This window comes from Ranitomeya variabilis, chromosome 4 (assembly GCF_051348905.1).
Source record: "Ranitomeya variabilis isolate aRanVar5 chromosome 4, aRanVar5.hap1, whole genome shotgun sequence".
Classification (NCBI taxonomy): domain Eukaryota; kingdom Metazoa; phylum Chordata; class Amphibia; order Anura; family Dendrobatidae; genus Ranitomeya; species Ranitomeya variabilis.
The window spans coordinates 460959124-460979758 of NC_135235.1; the positions used below are offsets into that span (position 1 = coordinate 460959124).

The window sequence follows — 20635 nt, forward strand, 5'->3', positions numbered from 1 at the left end:
CGCGCAAAAAAACACATGCGGTTTTCTTGCAGATTTCATGCAGAAAATTTCAGGGTTTCCTCAGGAATTTTCTGCAAGAATTCCTGAACGTGTGCACGTAGCCTTAGGGTATGTGTCCACGTTCAGGATTGCTTCAGGATTTGGTCAGGATTTTATGCAGGTAAAATCCTGACCAAATCTGCACGTGAGGTCACTGGCAGGTCACCTGCATTGTCCTTGAGTTTTTTCTGCTATGTGAGGACATGCTGCGTTCTTAAAAGACGCACCGCATGCGAGTTTTCTCGGGTGTGCCGCATGAGTCTTTTACTGCATAGTGGAGACCGGATTTCACGAAATCCCCTCCACTATGCTGTAACATCTGGACGCTGCGTTTTTTATGCATGCTGCTCAACGCTGCGTCAAAAACGCAGCGTTTCCTGAACGTGGACACATACCCTTAGGGTATGTGTCCACGTTCAGGATTGCATCAGGATTTGATCAGGATTTTCCATCAGTATTTGTAAGCCAAAACCAGGAGTGGAAGAATTAGAGGAAAAGTATAATAGAAACACGTCACCAATTCTGCATTTATCAACCACTCCTGGTTTTGGCCTACAAATACTGACGTAAAATCCTGATGCAATCCTGAACGTGGACACATACCCTTAGGGAGTTGTTTGTTTTTGTTTTTTAATTTTGCTTCCTGAAAAATTTTGGAACAGTTTTTTTTTTCCCTGAATCATGTTGATTCTATCAAGAACTGCTTCACATTCTGTGTACTTTTTTTTTTCTCACCAGTAAATTTTCAAATCCTGAAGCGGAAAGAAAAAAAAACGTTCAACATAATGAATATATGAACAGCAAATTGGTTTTACAAAATTAATGAATACACAAAGCCATTCTAGTGATTTCTCAGGGGTTTTAAAGAGCAAACCCCCTAAAAAAAAAAAAAAAAAAAAAAATGATGCTGCCCTAAGCATATGCAGAAATTCCAAGTAAGATATAGGTCAGTGTAAAGAGAGCCTATCGGTTTTCACATTAGGTATGGTTAAGAAAACAAATCTTCTGACAAGTTCTCTTTAATATTAAGAATCCCTCTCTCTAAATTAAAAATCATAATTTCAAAAATAATATACCCGTATATACTCAAGTATAAGCCGACCCGAGTATAAGCCGAGACCCCTAATTTTGCCACAAAAAAACTGGGAAAACTTAATGACTCGAGTATAAGCCTAGGGTGGAAAATGCAGCAGCTACCGGTTAATGTCAAAAATAAAAATAGATACCAATAAAAGTAAAATTGATTGAGACATCAGTAGGTTAAGTGTTTTTGAATATCCATATTGAATCAGGAGCCCCATATAATGCTCCATACAGTTCATGATGGGCCCCATATAATGCTCCATACAAAATATGCCCATATAATGCTCCATACAGTTTATGATGGACCCCATAAGATGCTCCATATTAAAATATGCCCCATATAATGCTGCACAAATGCGGATTATGGCCCCATAAGATGCTCCATAGAGACATTTACCCCATATGCTGTTGAAAAAAAAAAAAAAAAAAAAAAAAAAAATCACATACTCACCTCTCGTCGCTCAGGCCCCCGGCACTTGCTATAGTCCACCGCTGGGCGCTGCTCCATCTTCCTATGCACTGAGTGTTCAGGCAGAGGGCGGCGCACACACTAATCGCGTCATCGCGCCCTCTGACCTGAGCGTCACTGCAGATGATGCGGAAGACGGAGCAGCGCCGACGGTTGAACGGGGGACAGGTAAATATGCCCCGTTATACTCACCTGCTCCTGGCGCGGTCCCTGCACGTCCCTGGTTCTCCAGGCGCCTGCAGCTTCTTCCTGTATTGAGCGATCACAGATACCGCTCATTACAGTAATGAATATGCGGCTCCACCCCTATGGGAGTGGAGTCAGGTCCATATTCATTACTGTAATGAGTGGTACCATGTGACCGCTCAATACAGGAAGAAGCTGCAGGCGCCTGGAGAACCAGGGACCTGCAGGGATCGCGCCAGGAGCAGGTGAGTATGATTAGACAGCAGCAGCTCCCCCTCCCCTGGGAATGACTCAAGTATAAGCCAAGAGGGGCAATTTCAGCCTAAAAAAAGGGCTGAAATTCTCGGCTTATACTCGAGTATATACGGTAAGTTGTTATAAGTTATTCCCTAAATGACTTTTCGCCCTCCCCAAATGTGCATGTTATTTCAATAATTAGCCACAGTAAAAGTCCTGGTTTTGAAGAGCAGAAGAGGCAAAAAGAAATAATGTGTAGCTTTTCTTCAGATATGTTTTAGACAAACCCATCTGTCTTACAGTGGAAAGGACAAGATGCAGAGAGTGACAGCTTTAGTCTTTTGTTATCTTCTAACTCACAAAGTCACATTTCCCCTTCTTCTTCAAAAAATACGAGGTTCTTCAATTACTTCTTGTACCTCCAAAAATGTGATGACTTAGGCTATGTGCCCACGTTGCGGATTAGCCTCTGGAATTTTTTGTGCGGATTCTGTATCTCTTGGCAGAAAACGCAGGTGAAGATTTGATGCATTTTTATGCAGATTTTGTGCGGATTTGCTGCAGATTTACTGCAGATTTTGTGAAGATTTCTTGCGGTGTTACCCCTGCGGATTTCTATAATGGAATGGGTACAAAAATGCTGCAGATCCGCACAAAAGTAGTATCATGCTACTTCTTTTAATCCGCAGCTTTTCCGTGCAGAATTTTCCACACCATTAGCACAGCATTTTTTTTTCCCATTGATTTACATTGTATTGTAAATCACTTGCTGTCCTGCAGCTTTTCTGCACGGAAAAAAATGCTGCGGATCCGCAGAAATTCCGCAACGTGTGCACATAGCCTTAGGCCTTTTTGTAAATAACATAGGAATTGAAAGCAGTCATTTTTATCAAGAAAATTACCACCATCTGTAATAGGAACAGTTTTGTTTGGTTTTTATTGAGAACGTTTGGAAAGTCTGGTCAGATGTGCGAAAATGGTAGTGAAAAAGTTGAAAAATCTTGAAACAAGACCAAACCAAGGACACAGATTTTAGCTAAGCTGACTGACTGAAGCAAGATACAAAACTCTTCTCAGACAAGCAAAACTTTTTCTCCACCTACAAGGCAGCCTGTGCCCACTAGTTTCATTAGTGAGTGCATGGACATGCCCCAAGAACTTCAAGGCTTAATTGCATGCACCATCAAGAATTAATGTATCAGTGCTGGCCAATCAGATGAGCATGAATCATTTTGTATTGCTGTTCTGGGCGCTATACAATCATACCACTTCATTGACAAAATCATCCTGATAAATGGAATTGTTAAAGAAATATTATGACCACACATTATTCCCTCCTCTAAGTAAATCCGTTCATTCATATGGGTTTGACGGTTACTACGTATTAGGTAACTGCTTACCAGAAAAGCATAACTTGATATATGGCATGTATATGAACTGACAGAATCGAGAGAATGACAATGAGATTATCATTTACAACTGAACACCATTTTGGATATTATTTTTATTGACATCCCTCTCCAAATATGCGACTTCCACTGAAAGCAAGATAACATTGGAGATGGTAATGATCTTCAATCCATGGTACCAGAAGCTACCCCAGAAACTCAGCACCAGATGCAGGGCTGGAAAAAGCAAAGCCAAGCAACCAGGCTCCAAGGATAAAGGAAATCATAAAGGAGTAAAGGGATATTTCCTGAACAAAAAGGGTCATCTGTTGACAGGAGTGGAAAAATGTTGCCAAAAAAGAAAAGAAAAAAATATATATATTTAAATAATTCTGTTTCCATCATACTGTAATAGGCCAGTTTGCAGTAAAGGTAGATTCCAGACTTGTAAGTTATAACCTGCTCTGTTGATGCCTCTTGATACATGAGACATCATTAAAAATGATAAAAGCTTTACTTTTGATATGGAAGGAAATATTTTGAGAATTTGCACGTCAGAAGTCATCAAGCATCCTAGATCCTCCATCACCTTTGTCACACTGATAAACGTGGCTGAGATTTTGCAGGTTTGGCATTTCCTCATCTATGCTGCTGACTTTATTTGCAGGCGACGTTGCTGTTCAGTGGCTTATAACAGCAGAGAGGTGAGTAAATGTCAGAGACTATCCTGAGTCAGGCTTTTCACTTTGTTCATATTGTGGTCAATGGCGTTGTGAAGGAATTGGACCCAGCTGGATTCCGTGTCAAAGCAAACATGGCTGGCACTGGAAAAAAAATGCACACAATGATAAACTGATCAATACGTCATTCAGTAATCAGAATTCCCATAAAACAGAACTTTGACACCGCCTCCCATTATACTGTATGGAGGACTATGTGGGGCCAATATACTGCATGGAGTACTATGTGGTGTCCATTATTCTATATGCAGGACTATGTGGGGTCATTATATGGTATGGAGGACTATGTGGAGCCCATTATTCTGTATGAAGGACTATGTGGGGCCCATTATTCTGTAGGAAGGACTATGTGGGGGCCATTATACAGTATGGAGGACTATGTGGGGCCCATTATGCTGTGTGGGGGATCACAGTTGGGGCATCATACTGTGTTGAGGTTCCCATACTTTGCTGGGGGATACAGTAGGGTCATCAAACCGTGCGTGTGGAGGGTACTGTGTTTGGGAGGCACTTTTGTTGGCATCACACTTTATCTGTACTTATTAATTCAAGATTGTTGTATCCTTTGTTATTACATATTTTAATTAGGCCATTGGGTCATATGTTTTTTACTGCTCTGACATAACATTATATTTCAGTATGCCGCATTTGTGATGCGTTTATTTTTTTATCCAAGATCTATTAATTAAAATTTACTTTGTTCATGGGACAAACCCTTTAAGTTTGTTTCCATATGAAAAGTTTCATTGTTATATTTGATAAGGAAAACCTTCCTCAATTGTAGACATTTTTGATAGATGTCAAGGTTGACCTGCGACTATGTCCAAGTTTTTTATTTTGGTCTGCGTATTTGAGTTGATATCTCTGTCATAGGGTCACTGACTACAGACACAAAAAACTGTATGTGGTCAGTTACTTTAACGTCTGATACTCGATCGCAAAATTTAGATATTGAAATACATGTTAAAAAGTCAGAGTTTTGAGCAATGGAAGTTCGATTCCGAAGCCCATACTGACTGTCGTTGAAACAAAGGGACATAAGTACTGTACCCCTTTGGCTGTGATAGGTTATGCCCAACTCTCCTCAGCGAGGCAGGATAAGCGATTTATAAGCTCAAACTTCTACAAGAGGGTACACAGCTAACTTGGTCTACTAGAGCAGAATCAATCCAAAAATCACTAAGAAAAACACCTTGTTATCTCGAGAACTTTCTTCAGCACAGAGGATAACTTTGCTGCCTAGAAAATTAAAGAAAACAATATCAGTTAATCAAGTAACTGAAGAGAGGGGAAAGAACAAAATACACAGGTTACATACATCACTAGCATAAGAATATATGCAGGAACAGAGGTTAAAGGGACATGTGACAGAAAACACTATTAGCATGCAGATATGGGGTAAATCAGCAGGTAAACCGTGTTCTGACAACGTGTTGTCACTGCACTGAGAGCCCCGCTGCTGGGAGGAAATGAACTCTATTTCTCCAGGCAGCCTCGCTCTTCTAGTCACAGCTGTGTGGCCGGTGGGACTTCAGTCACTGCTCTCTGTGTAGAGTAATGGCTGTAACCACACCCCGGCACAGACTGACAGCCAGCTCTAATGATGAGCCATACAACGCATGTCCCTGCGCACCCAATGTTAAAGATAGGTACGCAGGACGCATGTGGAAGTAGGCGGAGCTTAAGGGAGGGCATACGCAGACCAGCCAAACGCAAGTGTGAACTTAGCCTAATAGAAGAGAGCAAAGAAGAAAACAATGTTACAAGTAAGAAAAGAGGACAAGCTCAATGTTACATGGAGGAGAAGAAAGCAGGGGAAAATGAGGAAGAGACGTGATGTCTAGACTGGATGAAATCTGATGAATTGAAGGAGCAACAAATACAAACACTGGAAAGAAAATACTTACATTAATCCGTACAGGAGGGTGATTCATGGGAGGGTACATGCTCAGAGCCAGTTCATCCACACTAGCCAAAGAAGAAGTTAAAAGATAAATACAAGTGTCCTAAATAATTATATTAGAGATTCCATTGAACTCAATTTTCATATATATTGCTTTTGATAATTATTAATCCCTATAGAAAAACCTTTCATGTGATTTCTCTAAATTTTCGGTGTTGCAGTCAAACATTCCCATTTTCAACACCACAATGTAATAGTGAATTCACAGAAAATACTTTCACACACAGTTATCCAGGTCATCAACTTTGAGTGACAGACTTGCTAGAGAGAACATTAACGGATCATTGTACAAGTATACTTGGTGTATACAGTATAGTAGTGGTGTACATATGCTACAGGAAGGGAACTAGACGGATGCTCATATCTGGCTTTTCTTTTTTAATACTTGTTAAAATAAAAACATCATTAGGTCACTTCACAGGGTTAAAAAGGAGAAGAAAAAAAAAATCTTATAATTTTGTATATATGTTCAAGTTGCCATACATGACACAGTATGCAGCAGTCTCGTTATACCTTGGGCTGACTTCTTGGGTAATGTCTGCCAAGTCATCCAGCTGTGCCACTTGTTCTGATGTCTCTACCTTTCCATGGGCCTTTAGAGTACCCAGCACTTTTTTCAGACAAGCCTTTGAGGCTTTCATTAAGCCTAAGCAGGGGGCTATAAGCCTGCGATCAGCCTCTGACCAGTAGGTATCCTGGTTACCCCGGGCACCGGTATCATCATCATCTAAGACGTCACTAAATGGATCCTCTCCACCTGCCAAAGCCTGCAAATCAAAACCAAGAAAGAAGAGCCGCTTAGATAAAAATCCATATAATTTATCTCCACCTAACATCGCTTTCATGCAAAGCTAAATGGCAGCCAGCAATTCCCTCCACTACTTAAGGATGTCACACATCTTTACATGACCCCTAAATGCCATGTCTACCTAGGTAAGCAGGGACACACTCAGTTCACAGCCTTCAAAATGGCCGACTATGGTTCCAACTTCCAATGCCCAATAGTGGCACAAACTGCTGAAATACTGGACAAAGCAAATGATATTAGCCCAGACCCCGAAGGTGGCTCTATTATTGGGGTGAGAAGAAACTACAGCAGTGGGCATTTATATAGTAGTGAGTAGGTGGCGGGATAGGAGCATTTCTGGATCAATCCTATGCATGGCTCTGTATTACCATGTCTATGGTCCTTCTACTGAGGTTCAGAGGAAGTCACAGGAGCAGCCTGATAATGCCGATCGGGCCGTGCTGTCACCAGTCACATATCCTGCACAATGTATGTAATTAGCAGACAAACATCAGATGGTACGTACGCCATAATATGGGACTGGTGTAACGTCTGATGTTCTGTGCCTATAGTATAATATAGCCCAATCACACATTACCCTGTATATGACATCAGATTTCTGTAGTCGCAGTATATCAAATACTAGTCACATATTATTCTGAATACTGAATGGAGTATCTATTATATTTTACGAGTGTATTTAATTTAAAAAGTAATGATCAACCCATTTAAATACATAATTTTAGCGAAAAAATGAAAAAAATTGATAATAGAAATATTAAACTAATATAATAAACTAGATGGTGGCCCGATTCTAACGTATCGGGTATTCTAGAATATGTATGCGTAGTATATGGCGCCGCCCACGCAGTACATTGCGCAGCCCACGCAGTACATTGCGCAGCCCACGCAGTACATTGCGCAGGCCACGTTTTATATTGCCCAGCCACGTAGTATATAGCACAGCCCATGTAGTATATTGCCCAGCCACGTATATTGCCCAGTCACGTATATAGCACAGCCCACGTAGTATATTGCGCAGCCCACGTAGTATATTGCGCAGCCCACGTAGTATATTGCGCAGCCCACGTAGTATATTGCGCAGCCCACGTAGTATATTGCGCAGCCCACGTAGTATATTGCGCAGCCCACGTAGTATATTGCGCAGCCCACGTAGTATATTGCGCAGCCCACGTAGTATATTGCGCAGCCCACGTAGTATATTGCGCAGCCCATGTAGTATATTGCACAGCCCATGTAGTGTATTGCCCAGCCCACGCAGTATATAGCAATGCGGGCATCATATCCTTGTAAAAAAAAAAGAAATAAAATAAAAAATAGTTATATACTCACCTTCCAGAGCCTCCGGATCCAAGCGATGCTCCTCGCCTGCTCCGGTCCCAAGAGTGCATTGCGGTCTCGCGAGATGATGACGTAGCGGTCTCGCGAGACCGCTACGTCATCATCTCGCGAGATCGCAGCATGGAGCGTCGGGAGGAGCAGGAAAGGCCTGCTGTCGTTCAGGGGGCCGACGGACTGTGAGTATCTAACGATTTTTTATTTTTTTTAATTATTTTTAACATTAGATCGTTTTATTATTCATGCCGCATAGGCAGCATGAATAGTAAAAAGTTGGTCACACAGGGTTAATAGCAGCGGTAACGGAGTGCATTACACCGCGGCATAACGCGGTCCGTTACCGCTGCCATTAACCCTGTGTGAGGGCAGACTGGAGGGGTGTATGCGGGCGTCAGGCAGTGAGTGCGGGCACTGCGGGGAGTAAGGAGCGGCCATTTTATTCTGGACTGTGCGCGTCGCTGATTGGTCGCGGCAGCCATGACAGGCAGCTGCCGAGACCAATCAGCGAACGAATAACCGTTACAGACAGACAGACAGAAGGACAGACAGACGGAAGTGACCCTTAGACAATTATATAGTAGATAAAAGTTTAGATAGGACATAAAAGGAAAAGAATTACGGTATTCTCCCTTGACATTCAAATTACATTAAAATTATACCAAACACATGCATCTTATTGAAAATTACCTCTTCCATCTCTTCTAATGCATCCTTCACAACGCCCAAATAGCCTGACACAATCACAACCACTGCGGCTTGGTTATCTGTGAAGGCAGGCCAAAGAGAAAACGTTTAAAGTGACATTTAGACTGGAATCTAGGTACAGAGATAAATTGGGCTTGTGGTATAACATGATCATCTGCCGTGTTGCAATGGCGTAGGACTAAATTACAGGAATGCAGCAATTTACCTTTCGGGATCTGTGAGAAATGATCACAGGCTTCCCACACGCTCCCTGTGGACACGAGCTGGGCCTGTGATAAACTGAAATGATAGCTAGTGAGGGGGGAGATCCAGTAACCAGGGTCAATATGTCAGTGATCATTCCTCACAACTGTGTCCATACCTCTGTATGCGGGCATTCAGGATGACCTCAATCAGCTGCATGGTGCCTTCTATCACGTCTGCCACTGCCTCTCTCACAGTCTTCCGTAATGTGGTACCTAGATAGAAAGAAAACCTCCTCACTCCATTTTCAGATCTGAAAACATTTCTTATGTAAAGGATAGTGAAAAGCATTACTGCTCCAACAATGTATATAGAGAACAAAGAAAAAAAAATTAGGCACCTTTTTGGTTCTGCTTACCCTTTACAATAGGAATGAGACCAATCCGGAAAAGATCAGCCATCGCCAAGTACTCTACAGCAGCAGTATGGGCTACCACTTCCATTCCTGAACCCTCATACAAATATACAGAACCAATCAAATGTGTTGACCAATATGCAACACCCAAAAAATGACAGGCAGTGTTGACCATCAATGACAGCGAGTAGATAAAGACAGTTACGTACACTGTGTGCACAATTATTAGGCAAGAGAGTATTTTGTCCATACCATATTTTTCTCTAGATTTTCCAACTGCAAGCTGTATAAACAAATGCTAATTGGATGAATCAAGATAAGGTGATGTGTACCTGTGTAATGAGAGAGGGTGAGGCCTGAGGATATACCCACTCTTTATCAAGGTGTGCAGAAATATTAGGCAGCTGGTTTTCTCAGGTAAAGTGGAACATAAAAGATTTTACTTACTCTAAGAAGCCAAAAATTGTTACAAGTCTTATAGAGAGATCGGGGCATGATTACAGAAACATCAAACGCTTTGTTACAAATAGTTAACAGGATCGCAAAGTATGTGTTTAGGAAAAAAAATATTTAAAAAAAAAAAATGTACAATGTGAGAAAAATCCAACAGGAAGCCATTATCATCCAGTGCTGTCATATTCCAGAACTGTAACCTCCCTGGAGGCCCAGAAGTACAAGGTGTTCAGTGCTCAGACATATGGCCAAGGTAAGGATGGCATTAGCGGTCTATGCTCGGACCAATTGGCACGAAAGTCTGAATGAGGCCTAATAGTTGCCCAATAATTCTGCACACAGATATTTGCCTCAGAAAGACAAAATCTCACTTTCTTAAATATTCTGGCTTACTTGATTGACCAACAGCGCTGTAGTTGTTCAATAAGAAAATTAATCGTCAAAAATACAAATTGTCTAATTGTGTGCACAATGTAGATGTATAAGGACAGTTCATAACGGCTCACCTTGTTCCTTTGGAAGAGAATAATACAAAGAGGAAGCCCCCAAAATAGCATTGAGAAGCCCATCACTTAAGTTTTGACAGTCCTATAATGAAAGGCGAAAAGCAGTATGTATAAACCTACATTGGAAATGTGATGTATCAGTATGAATAACAGCACTATACATTACACACCAAGTCCAGATCCACCCAAATGGGGCTTAAAGCAGGCTGAACACAAATATTCTTTGTCTCTTTTTCTGGAAAACAATCCCCTGGCAGGTAATGATTATTGTGACTTCCCTAAAGGCTAATCATTGTCATTCATTTCTGACTTCTCATAACATGCATGTTATTTAAAGGCGTTGTGTGGGATAAACTTGTAGATGTATAAAATTCTAAACTAAGTGGTTACTCACCATTCCTCCCCAGTCTAGTGCTGCCTCCACACCTCTGCCCCATGATTAACTGCAGTGGTGACTATGCAACATGTCAACAAAGAATAGGGTCAGCAGCGGAGAGGCAGCATTAGATCGGGGTGAGAGAGTACCAACTTAGTTTATTATTTATATGACTACAAGCTTATGAGGAACTTTTGTTCTGCATGATCCCTTTAAAAGTATGAACTTCTCTAATAGGCTGTAAGCTAGCATGGTGCACTATACAAGATTGCAACCGAGAGAAGCCATATACAGTGGGGAAAAGAAGTATTTGATACACTGACGATTTTGCAAGTTTTCACACCTACAAAGAATGGAGAGTTCTGTGACCGTGGCCGACTAGAAGGTGCGGCCTCGCTTCCATACATTGGTCAGGCTCTGGCCAGGAGTATGTATAATGCACACACATACCCTCCTGTCCCTTGTTCAGAAACCGATGAATCCTCGCAGCGCACAGCGTGCGTACTGGGGGGGATTCACAAGTCTGCAATAACAGAGTGACTGAGGATTAATTTGGACTGGACAACCCCTTTTTGAAGGAGAGCCCACCCTGCCAAAAAAAACAAGAAGTGATGAGAGTGTAAGGAGATTACATAGCTCTGAGCTGCTGGAGACAACTTGATAATACCCCTTTAATTAGCCACTGTGATCTAATGTACATATATCACACTTGTCGCCCCCTCACCTTAGACTGCAATGAAGTAGACATTATCAGGGGGTTGGTTGCTACTAAAAGCCAGGAGCAGGCCATGCCCCCTGATCTGTGATGTAACATCCCATTAGGGAGGGGGAGCAGTGAGGAGCAGCTCCGGTAACATACAGAATTACAGGTACTCAGAGGGTTACAAACAGCACTGGCCATGTTATTGTTAATGAAGGATGGGCCATTAGAATCATTTTTTGATCTTCCTGGAGTAGCCATATAACCTGCAAATTAACCCTACATCATCTGCAGGTTAATAGCGTTATTGGCCATGATAGAGCAGATTTTCTGCACACAAAATAACAAATGATTACACTAGCTGGAAACATGGCCCTAGATTCAAATTTGTATTAATTAACTTTGTCACCGATATAACATCACTTTATCAGATAACGTAGGGGCCACAGTGCAGAGATCTGCGTTACAGCTCCATTCAAGTGAAATCAGCTCTGTGGTCCCTTTTTCTCAGGATTGGTGTGGGTCCAAGAGGCTGGACCTTAATTGATCACAAAGTAATGGTATATCCTAGCACTAGGCCATCACTTTATGAGGTGGGAGTTATCCCTTAACACTTTAGCAGTTTTGTTTCCTAACTGCACATAAACTGCATTAAACCACTAAATTTGGATTCCTCATACCCTTCCTGACATTTGAGGTATATACAAATCATGGATGTGAAGTCCTTGTCGACCAATTAAGTATATATAGACTAAGGCACCGGAACTTGTAGTGACCCCCTCCCACAACTACGATGGCGGTGATTGGCTGTTCAATTCTGAACAGCTAATCACAGCATTTCCTGAAATACTGACGTTCACCCTGCGACTGATGCTGTAAGGCTGGAGTCTACCAAACATGGCGTCACCAGGGCCAGCTTTGAGTGGACGATTACGTCGATCGCACAAATCAGATTGCACAGACGAATGTACCCCACAGTGACGATATTTCCTCATTCTAGCTGCAAACGTGTATAGGGCGGTTACGGTGTTATTTTGTTGCACTGTGCTGCCCTTGTAGTGCTACAGACCTTTTGAAGCCTGTGCCATCATTTCTGCTGGTGCTGCTGAAGAAGAAAGAAGACGTTCCTGATCCTTCCCTGATCCATCTTTCCTAGTCCACCCCAGTCCCCTTATCCTCCGCCTCTGCAACACCTCCTTTGCCACCGCATGCTGATCAGTAGTTGATTGCTCGTTGTTTAGGCAGCCTTTTTCTTTTCAGCGCTTCCTGCAGCCGCCGAGCGCTGATCAGTGACACAAATCATTGATCTGCACTTGTGATCGCTGTTCTTCAGAACTTTTTTTTTTTCTGACCCTGTCTTTTATCTTCCCCCCCCTTAGCACAACAATAGCTGCTGATCAGACACACTTCACTGATTCGTGTCTGTACATGCTTTTGGAAAGGACTTTTTTTCCTGTATTTTTTTTATTCCCTTTCCTAACTACATCTGTGCATGCATCCTACAGCTGTCAAGCGATCATTGATCGTCCTCCCGATTTTCTTTTTTTTGTCAAAAAAAAGAATCAAAAGAAATAATTTAGATCAGTTCATAGGACTAGATTTGGGACAGTAAAGATATACTGTAGTAATCGGCGTCTGCTACAGTATTTTTACTGAATTGAGTCAGGGTTAGTGTCAGATAGCAAAGAGAAAAAAATAATAATTTAGATTAGTTAACAGGACTAGATTAGGGACAGTAAAAAAAATATACCATAGTAACTAGCGTCTACTACAGTATTTTTACTGAATTTAGTTCGGGTTAGTGTCAGATATCGGAGAAAAAAAATGTATCACATCTATTCGTGCGTCCTACAGCCGTCGAGCGCTGGTCAGAGACATCACTGATCGGCATCCAAATTTTTGTGTGTGTGTGAAAAAAGAATAAAAAAATAATTTAGATTACATGATAGGACAAGATTAGGGACAGACAGTAAAAATATACTGTAGTCATCGGCAACTACTGCAGCATTTTCTACTGAATATAGTCAGGGTTAGTGTCAGATAGTTTTGGGCACTTTATTTTACCAAATTTTTATATTCTATTTTATTTTTATCTTTTTCTTTCTAGGTTTTTTTGTCTGATATAAATAAAACATTAGCTTACACCAAACACTCACACACCTCTGAATAAAATTTGGGGCACACACAAACACCACATACTTGAAAAAATGTCCTCCACTTGTCCCAAACCCAGTATTCAGCGGAGGAGACATACACTTTCCTGGCCACTGACACTGATAGGAAGGGCTCCTTCTCACTTGCGAGAAATACGTCCGAGTCTCGCAGGTTAAAACCCTGCTCGGGCGCCGGCACTCCAGAGCAGAGCGTGAAGCTCCATGTGTTGCAGTGCGGCCGCACGCTCCGCCAGAGCAGGGATTTAACCTGCGAGACTCGGACGTATTTCTCGCAAGTGAGAAGGAGCCCTTAGGGAGAGGATCCCACCTTCCTTTATTTTTCTTCCTCCTCAAGGGCAGGAAATGAGCTAGCGCCCAACATTAATGAATCTCTATGGACCTCACCTTCAGAAAATTAAGAGCCACCGATTCTTGATTTTGTGGCACAATCAGGAATCCAATTTGACACCACCGACCTCACAGAAATTGACTTTTTTAAAGTCTTTTTCTCTGAGGATTTTGTAAATCCCATGATGTCCCATACAAATTTGTAAGCCCAGCAATTTTTACCCCAAAATACCACTTCTTCATTTGCCAACTGGACCCCTGTAGATGCCATAGAAATTATGATGTTTTGGAGCCTTGTTCTTCACATGGGGATAGTGAAAAAGCCAGAAATTCACAAATATTGGAGTGTTGACATTTTGTATAACACTCCAGTGTTCCACATAGCTATGCCCCAGATACGCTTTGACGCCATTCACAAATTTTTGCACTAGTGAAAATACACAATGTCCTCCCCGAGAAGACCCCAACCTTGACCGTCTGTTCAAAGTTCGGCTGGTCATTGATCACTTCAGCAACAAGTTTGCTGAGGAGTACGTTTCCCAAAGGGACACCTGCGTGGATGAGTCCCTAATACATTTCAAGGGGGGGCTCAAATTCCGGCAATTCCTGCCCAGTAAGGCTACTTTCACATTTCCATTTTTTTGCTTCCGTTGCAATGCACCATTTTGGGAAAAAAAAAAACACATCCTACAAAGTTGCCCACAGGATGCGTTTTTTTCCCCATAGACTTGTATTGCCGACGCATCGCGACGTATGGACACACGTTCCATACGTCGTGCACTGGAGGAGTCTGTATGTGGCGGACCGTTGTAGCGAAAAAACGTTCAAGGGAACGTTTATTTGTACGTCGTGTCCTGCATTTTGAAGTGCGCATGCCCAGCCGTAACTCCGCCCCCTCCTCCCTGGGAGTTTACTATGGGCAGCGGACGCATTGAAACACTGCGTCCACTGCCCAGGTTGTGGAGAAAATCCCCACTGTCCGTCGGTACATTGCGCCGACGCTTTGTGACGGCCCCGTACCGATGGAAGTGTGAAAGAAGCCTAAGAGGGCCAGGTATGGACATAAACTCTACAAGCTGTGCGAGAGTACCTCAGGGTACACCCACAAGTTTAGTGTTTATAAAGTGAAGGACACCCGGACTGAACCCCCTGAATGCCCCCCTGTCCTGGGATTGAGTGGGAAAATTTGGTAGAATTTGGTGCACACTCTGCTGGATCAAGGTCATCACCTCTATGTAGATAACTTCTATACCAGCATCCTACTCTTCAAGTCCCTGTCCGTGTGAGCTACTGCAGCATGCAGTACTGTCAGCAAAAATCAGAAAGGCCTCCCTAGGATGCCAATTGGGCAGCTACTCAGAAAGGGACCCCGGAAGAAGGCTAGCCATCGAAAAGTGTGTCGAATTGTTTGGTGTGTGCCACGCCCCATACCTCAGGTAATGCTTTAGATATATCTCACTTGCAGTGTTTGCTGAGTAGAATTTGCAGGGGGGGCTTTTCTGGGTCCTCACAGGGATTTTCTCTGTGATATTACTAGGTCTGAGATATTTACCCTGTTTGGTTTCAGTTTCCTATTTCCAATTTACGCCCCACTTTCACCCTACTCAGCATGCATTACTAGTCTTTTCAGGCTCTGTGTGTGTGTGTTTTTAATACTGTAGCGCCACCTTGTGGTTTCCCACTTTTTAACATTTCTAGTTACATATATTTGAGTGTGGTAATTTTTGATACATTAATAAAAGTTATATGCTTGTATATTCCCTAATTTTTGTGTACATTTTTTTTTCTATATGATCATATATCAGAAAGGGAGAGCGCACAGAGCCTAATGTTGTGACAGCATGCTGGTGGTCGAGTATAAGAGGGATGTCCTTTTCTTAATCACCATACATGGTGATGGCAGCACCCCCTCCTCTCTACAAGATACCTCTACACAGCTCCACAAACCAAACTGTTTTGAGGTACAACAAGAACATGGGGGGGAGGGATTTGATCTCTCTGATCAAGTCCATCACAAGTACAGAGCCATGAGAAAAAGGTCAAGTTGTGGTAAAAGAAGCTGGTTGTGCACATCATATAGATGGCAATGTATAACTTTTTGTTGATATCACAATGTGCAGTCCTGACTGAGACCTTCCTTCAGTTCCAGGAAGTAGTGATAAAGACCCTAATACTTGGCTGCAAGGAAGGAGCGGGTCCCAGTTCTTCTGGAACTGAAGGTGCACGTGCTGTAAGAGGGCAACATTTCCCCGGTGAAGTCCCTCAAACTGCAAAGAGTGGAAGGTCACAAAAAAGCTGCAAAGTATGTTACAGAAGGGGGGATACAAAAGGACACCATTTAACAGTGTGCTACCTGCCGTGACAAATCTGGTCTGTGTACGAAAGACTTTTTCATAGTCTACCACTATTCATGGACTAAAATTTATTTCTGACTTGCACAACTCACATATTACATCCTGATGCACTGTACACTACACACTTATGCCACCACATTAAAAAATTCACATACTAAGCAAACACTAGATCAATTCCACTATAAAGTCACTCGTGGGGGGTTTCCACTGTTTAGGTACATCGGGGGCTCTCCAAACGCCACAAGACGTCAGCAGACCATTACATTGAAGTCTGCCTTCCAAAGGTCACTCCTTCCTTTGCGAGCCCTGCAGCGCGCCAAAACAGTAGTTTTCCCCCCACAACTGGGTTTTCAACGTACTTAGTATGTAATTGCACAACAAATTTTGCGGTCCATTTTCTCCTGTGAACATAAAAAATTTGCGGCTAAAACCATTATTGTGGAAAAATTTGATTTTTATTTTCACGGCTCAACTTTATAAATTTCTGTGAAGCACCTAGAGGTTCAAGGTGCTCACCACACATCTACATAAATTTCTTGAGGGGTCTAGTTTCCAAAATGCAGTTCCTTATGGGGGTTTTCCACTGTTTAGGCTCATTTGAGGCTCAGCAAAAGTGACATGTCATTCAGTCTCTATTCCAGTCAATTTTGTGTTCAAAAAGTTAAACGGTGTTCCTTCCTTTCCGAGCCTTGCCGTACACCCAAACTGTAGTTTTCCCACAAAATATGGGGTACCGGAGTGCTCAAGAGAAATTGCACAACAATTTTTGACTTTATTTTCTCCTGTTACCCTTGTGAAAAAAAAAATGCGTCTAAAGTAAAAGTTTTGTAAAAAAAAAAGTGAAATGTTCATTTTTTATTCCACATTGCTGGAGTTCATGTGAAGCACCCGAAGAGTTAATAAACTTCTTAATTGTGGTTTTGAGCACCTTAAGGGGTGCAGTTTTTAGAATGGTGGAACCTTTGGGCATTTTCTGTCATAAAGACCCCTCAAAGTCAAGTCAAATGTAAATCTTGTTGGGAAAAAAAAAAAAGAGAAATCACTGGTCACCTTTTAACCCTTCTAACTTCCTAACAAAAGAAAAATTATGTTTCAAAAATTGTACTGATGTAAAGAAGACATTTGGGAAATGTTATTTATTAACTATTTTTGTGGACAACTCTCTGATTTAAGTGCATAAAAATTAAGAGTTTAAAAATTGCAAAATGTTCAAAATTTTTGCCAAATTTGTTTTTTTTTTCCACAAACGCAAGTCATATAGAACAAATTTTACACTATCACGAAGTACAATATGTCACGAGAAAATAATCTCAGAATCAGTGGGATCTGAAGAAGCGTTCCAGAGTTCTAACCTTATAAAGTGACAATGGTCAGAATTGTAAAATTTGGCCTGGTCAGGACAGGCTCGAGGGTTAAGATATCTAATGACAAAAAATCTGTAAGGTCAGTAAAAAAAAAAACTTCACGGGTAAAAATGTGATTGAACAAGTGGTGATATAAGCTAAGAATTCCAAAATAGCCCAGAAATGACAGTGACTTTCACCTTTGGACTCGCTCACCTCTTCTGATGGCACCGGAGGCTGGGAATAAGCCAGGCTGATTTTGGTGGCTTCCTGAGAAGTAGCTTTAAATGCTTGTTCTACGAAGAAGAATATTCAGCATAAAAATTGGAATATTTATCATGAGTTGGAATAAAGAAGACATTTCTCAATAATATGGCTAACAAAATGTGTGAAAGGAATGAAGAAAAAAACTTCTCAGCTCGGTGATGCATCCCACTGACATTCTGTATCTATCTTTGACTTGCATGTTGAGCCACCACCCTTATATTGTGATAATCTTAGAAGCCCACACATGGCTAAAGGTACCTTCACACGAAACGACATCGCTAGCGATCCGTGACGTTGCAGCGTCCTCGCTAGCGATATCGTTTCGTTTGACACGCAGCAGCGATCAGAATCCTGCTGTGATGTCGCTGGTCGCTGAATAAAGTCCAGAACTTTATTTGGTCGTCCGATTGCCATGTATCGTTGTGTTTGAAAGCAAAAGCAACGATACCAGCGATGTTTTACACTGGTAACCAGGGTAAACATCGGGTAACTAAGCGCAGGGCCGCGCTTAGTAACCCGATGTTTACCCTGGTTACCAGCGTAAAAGTAAAAAAAACAAACAGTACATACTCACATGCGTCCTCCAGCGTCTGCTTCATCACACTGACTGAGCTCCGGTCCCTAAAGTGAAAGTGAAAGCACAGCGGTGACGTCACCGCTCTGCTGTTAGGGCCGGAGCTCAGTCAGTGCAGGAAGCAGAGGCTGGGAGACGCGCAGGTGAGTATGTACTGTTTGTTTTTTTTACTTTTACGCTGGTAACCAGGGTAAACATCGGGTCACTAAGCGCGGCCCTGCGCTTAGCAACACGATATTTACCCTGGTTACCCGGGGACCTCGGCATCGTTGGTCGCTGGAGAGCGGTCTGTGTGACAGCTCTCCAGCGACCAAACAGCGACGCTGCAGCGATCGGCATCGTTGTCGCTATCGCTGCAGCGTCGCTTCGTGTGAAGGTACCTTAAGGCTACTACCGCATATATCTGACAACTACAATCCACTATCTTTGTTTCTGCAGCTTTCAGACCACTTATACTTCTTATTTCAAAATGACCATGGAGAGGAGATGACATTACAGAGAACACGCCAAGAGCAGAGACTGTCCTGAATGCACACAGAAGACAACTTTTAAAGGTGGTCTACTTGGAGCACTTGTATACACTAGAAAGACCCCCCCCTCTAAATATCCCAATGAGACCTGAAGTTAAGGTACCTTCACACTAAACGATATCGCTAGCGATCCGTGACGTTGCAGCGTCCTCTCTAGCGATATCGTTTAGTTTGACACGCAGCAGCGATCAGGATCCTGCTGTGATATCGCTGGTCGTTGAAGAAAGTTCAGAACTTTATTTGGTCGTCAGACCGGCGTTTATCGTCAGGTTTGACACCAAAAGCAACGATACCAGCGATGTTTTACGCTGGTAACCAGGGTAAATATCGGCTTACTAAGCGCAGGGCCGCGCTTAGTAACCCGATGTTTACCCTGGTTACCATCGTAAAAGTAAAAAAAACAAACAGTACATACTCACCTGCGCGTCCCCCGCTGTCCGCTTCCTGCTCTGACTGAGCGCCGGCCGTAAAGTGAAAGTACAGCACAGCGGTGACGTCACCGCTCTGCTGTTAGGGCCGGCGCTCACACAGTACAGGAAGCGGACGCCGGGGGACGCGCAGGTGAGTATGTACTGTTTGTTTTTTTTACGATGGTAACCAGGGTAAACATCGGGTTACTAAGCGCGGCCCTGCGCTTAGCAACCCGATGTTTACCCTGGTTACCCGGGGACCTCGGCATCGTTTGTCGCTGGAGAGCGGTCTGTGTGACAGCTCCCCAGCGACCACACAGCGACGCTGCAGCGATCGGCATCGTTGTCGCTATCGCTGCAGCGTCGCTTCGTGTGAAGGTACCTTTAAAGCATCATAAGCCTGCAACCTCTTCTCAAGTCCTAAAGCCCTTAGATTATGTTCATACAAAGTAGAATGTTAATTTGTATTCAGATACCCTCCAAAATACACAATACAACAATACACGTCCAGTTGGTTTTAATTGGTAATCCCCATTTCTGATGAGATTATGATAACTGTAGTATGAAAAAGTGACTGTCACATCTCCTCTTTGATGGAGATTGCACAAGGACTTTTAATTGAAGTAAAATAAAATGCATAGGTATTAGCACATGAACAAGCACATCAGGACGGAAAAGCTCTTAAAAACACATTTTCAAATGTGGATTTCTCTTGAAAACCACCTACATTGCTCCACCTCAAGAAAACTACATGTAATCATACCCTTGAAGTGAATTTGTCACCAGGATTTTGCCGCATAACCTGAGAGCAGCAAGATGCAGGAGCAGAGACTGATTGCAGCGATGCGTCATTTATGGGCGGTTTGCTCTAGCTTTGATAATTTGCTAATGAAACCGATTTTATCCCTAGAAGACTGGTAAATCTGTTTCCAGGTAGCCCTCCATATTCAAGAGCTCTGTGTAAGCTCGCCCCCACAAATACAGGGTGGGCCATGTACATGGAAACACCTAAATAAAATGGGAATGGTTGGTGATATCATCTTCCTGTGTGGCGCACATTAGTACAT

At 42.5% G+C, this 20635-nt stretch overlaps 1 protein-coding gene across 1 annotated transcript in view; it reads right to left on the reverse strand.

Annotated features, from left to right (window-relative positions):
* Nucleotides 1–3498: 3498 nt before the first annotated feature.
* CCNDBP1 (cyclin D1 binding protein 1) overlaps nucleotides 3499–20635 on the reverse strand; it is a 38912-nt gene continuing 21775 nt past the window's right edge. The window contains exons 3-11 of the mRNA XM_077251648.1: nucleotides 18004–18083; nucleotides 10514–10595; nucleotides 9318–9414; nucleotides 9162–9235; nucleotides 8939–9015; nucleotides 6619–6872; nucleotides 6050–6110; nucleotides 5335–5381; nucleotides 3499–4226 (exon numbers count right to left, since the gene is read on the reverse strand). Coding sequence (XP_077107763.1) covers nucleotides 4118–4226; nucleotides 5335–5381; nucleotides 6050–6110; nucleotides 6619–6872; nucleotides 8939–9015; nucleotides 9162–9235; nucleotides 9318–9414; nucleotides 10514–10595; nucleotides 18004–18083 — 881 coding nt within the window. The 3' untranslated portion in view covers nucleotides 3499–4117. The remainder of the gene's footprint in view (nucleotides 4227–5334; nucleotides 5382–6049; nucleotides 6111–6618; nucleotides 6873–8938; nucleotides 9016–9161; nucleotides 9236–9317; nucleotides 9415–10513; nucleotides 10596–18003; nucleotides 18084–20635) is intronic.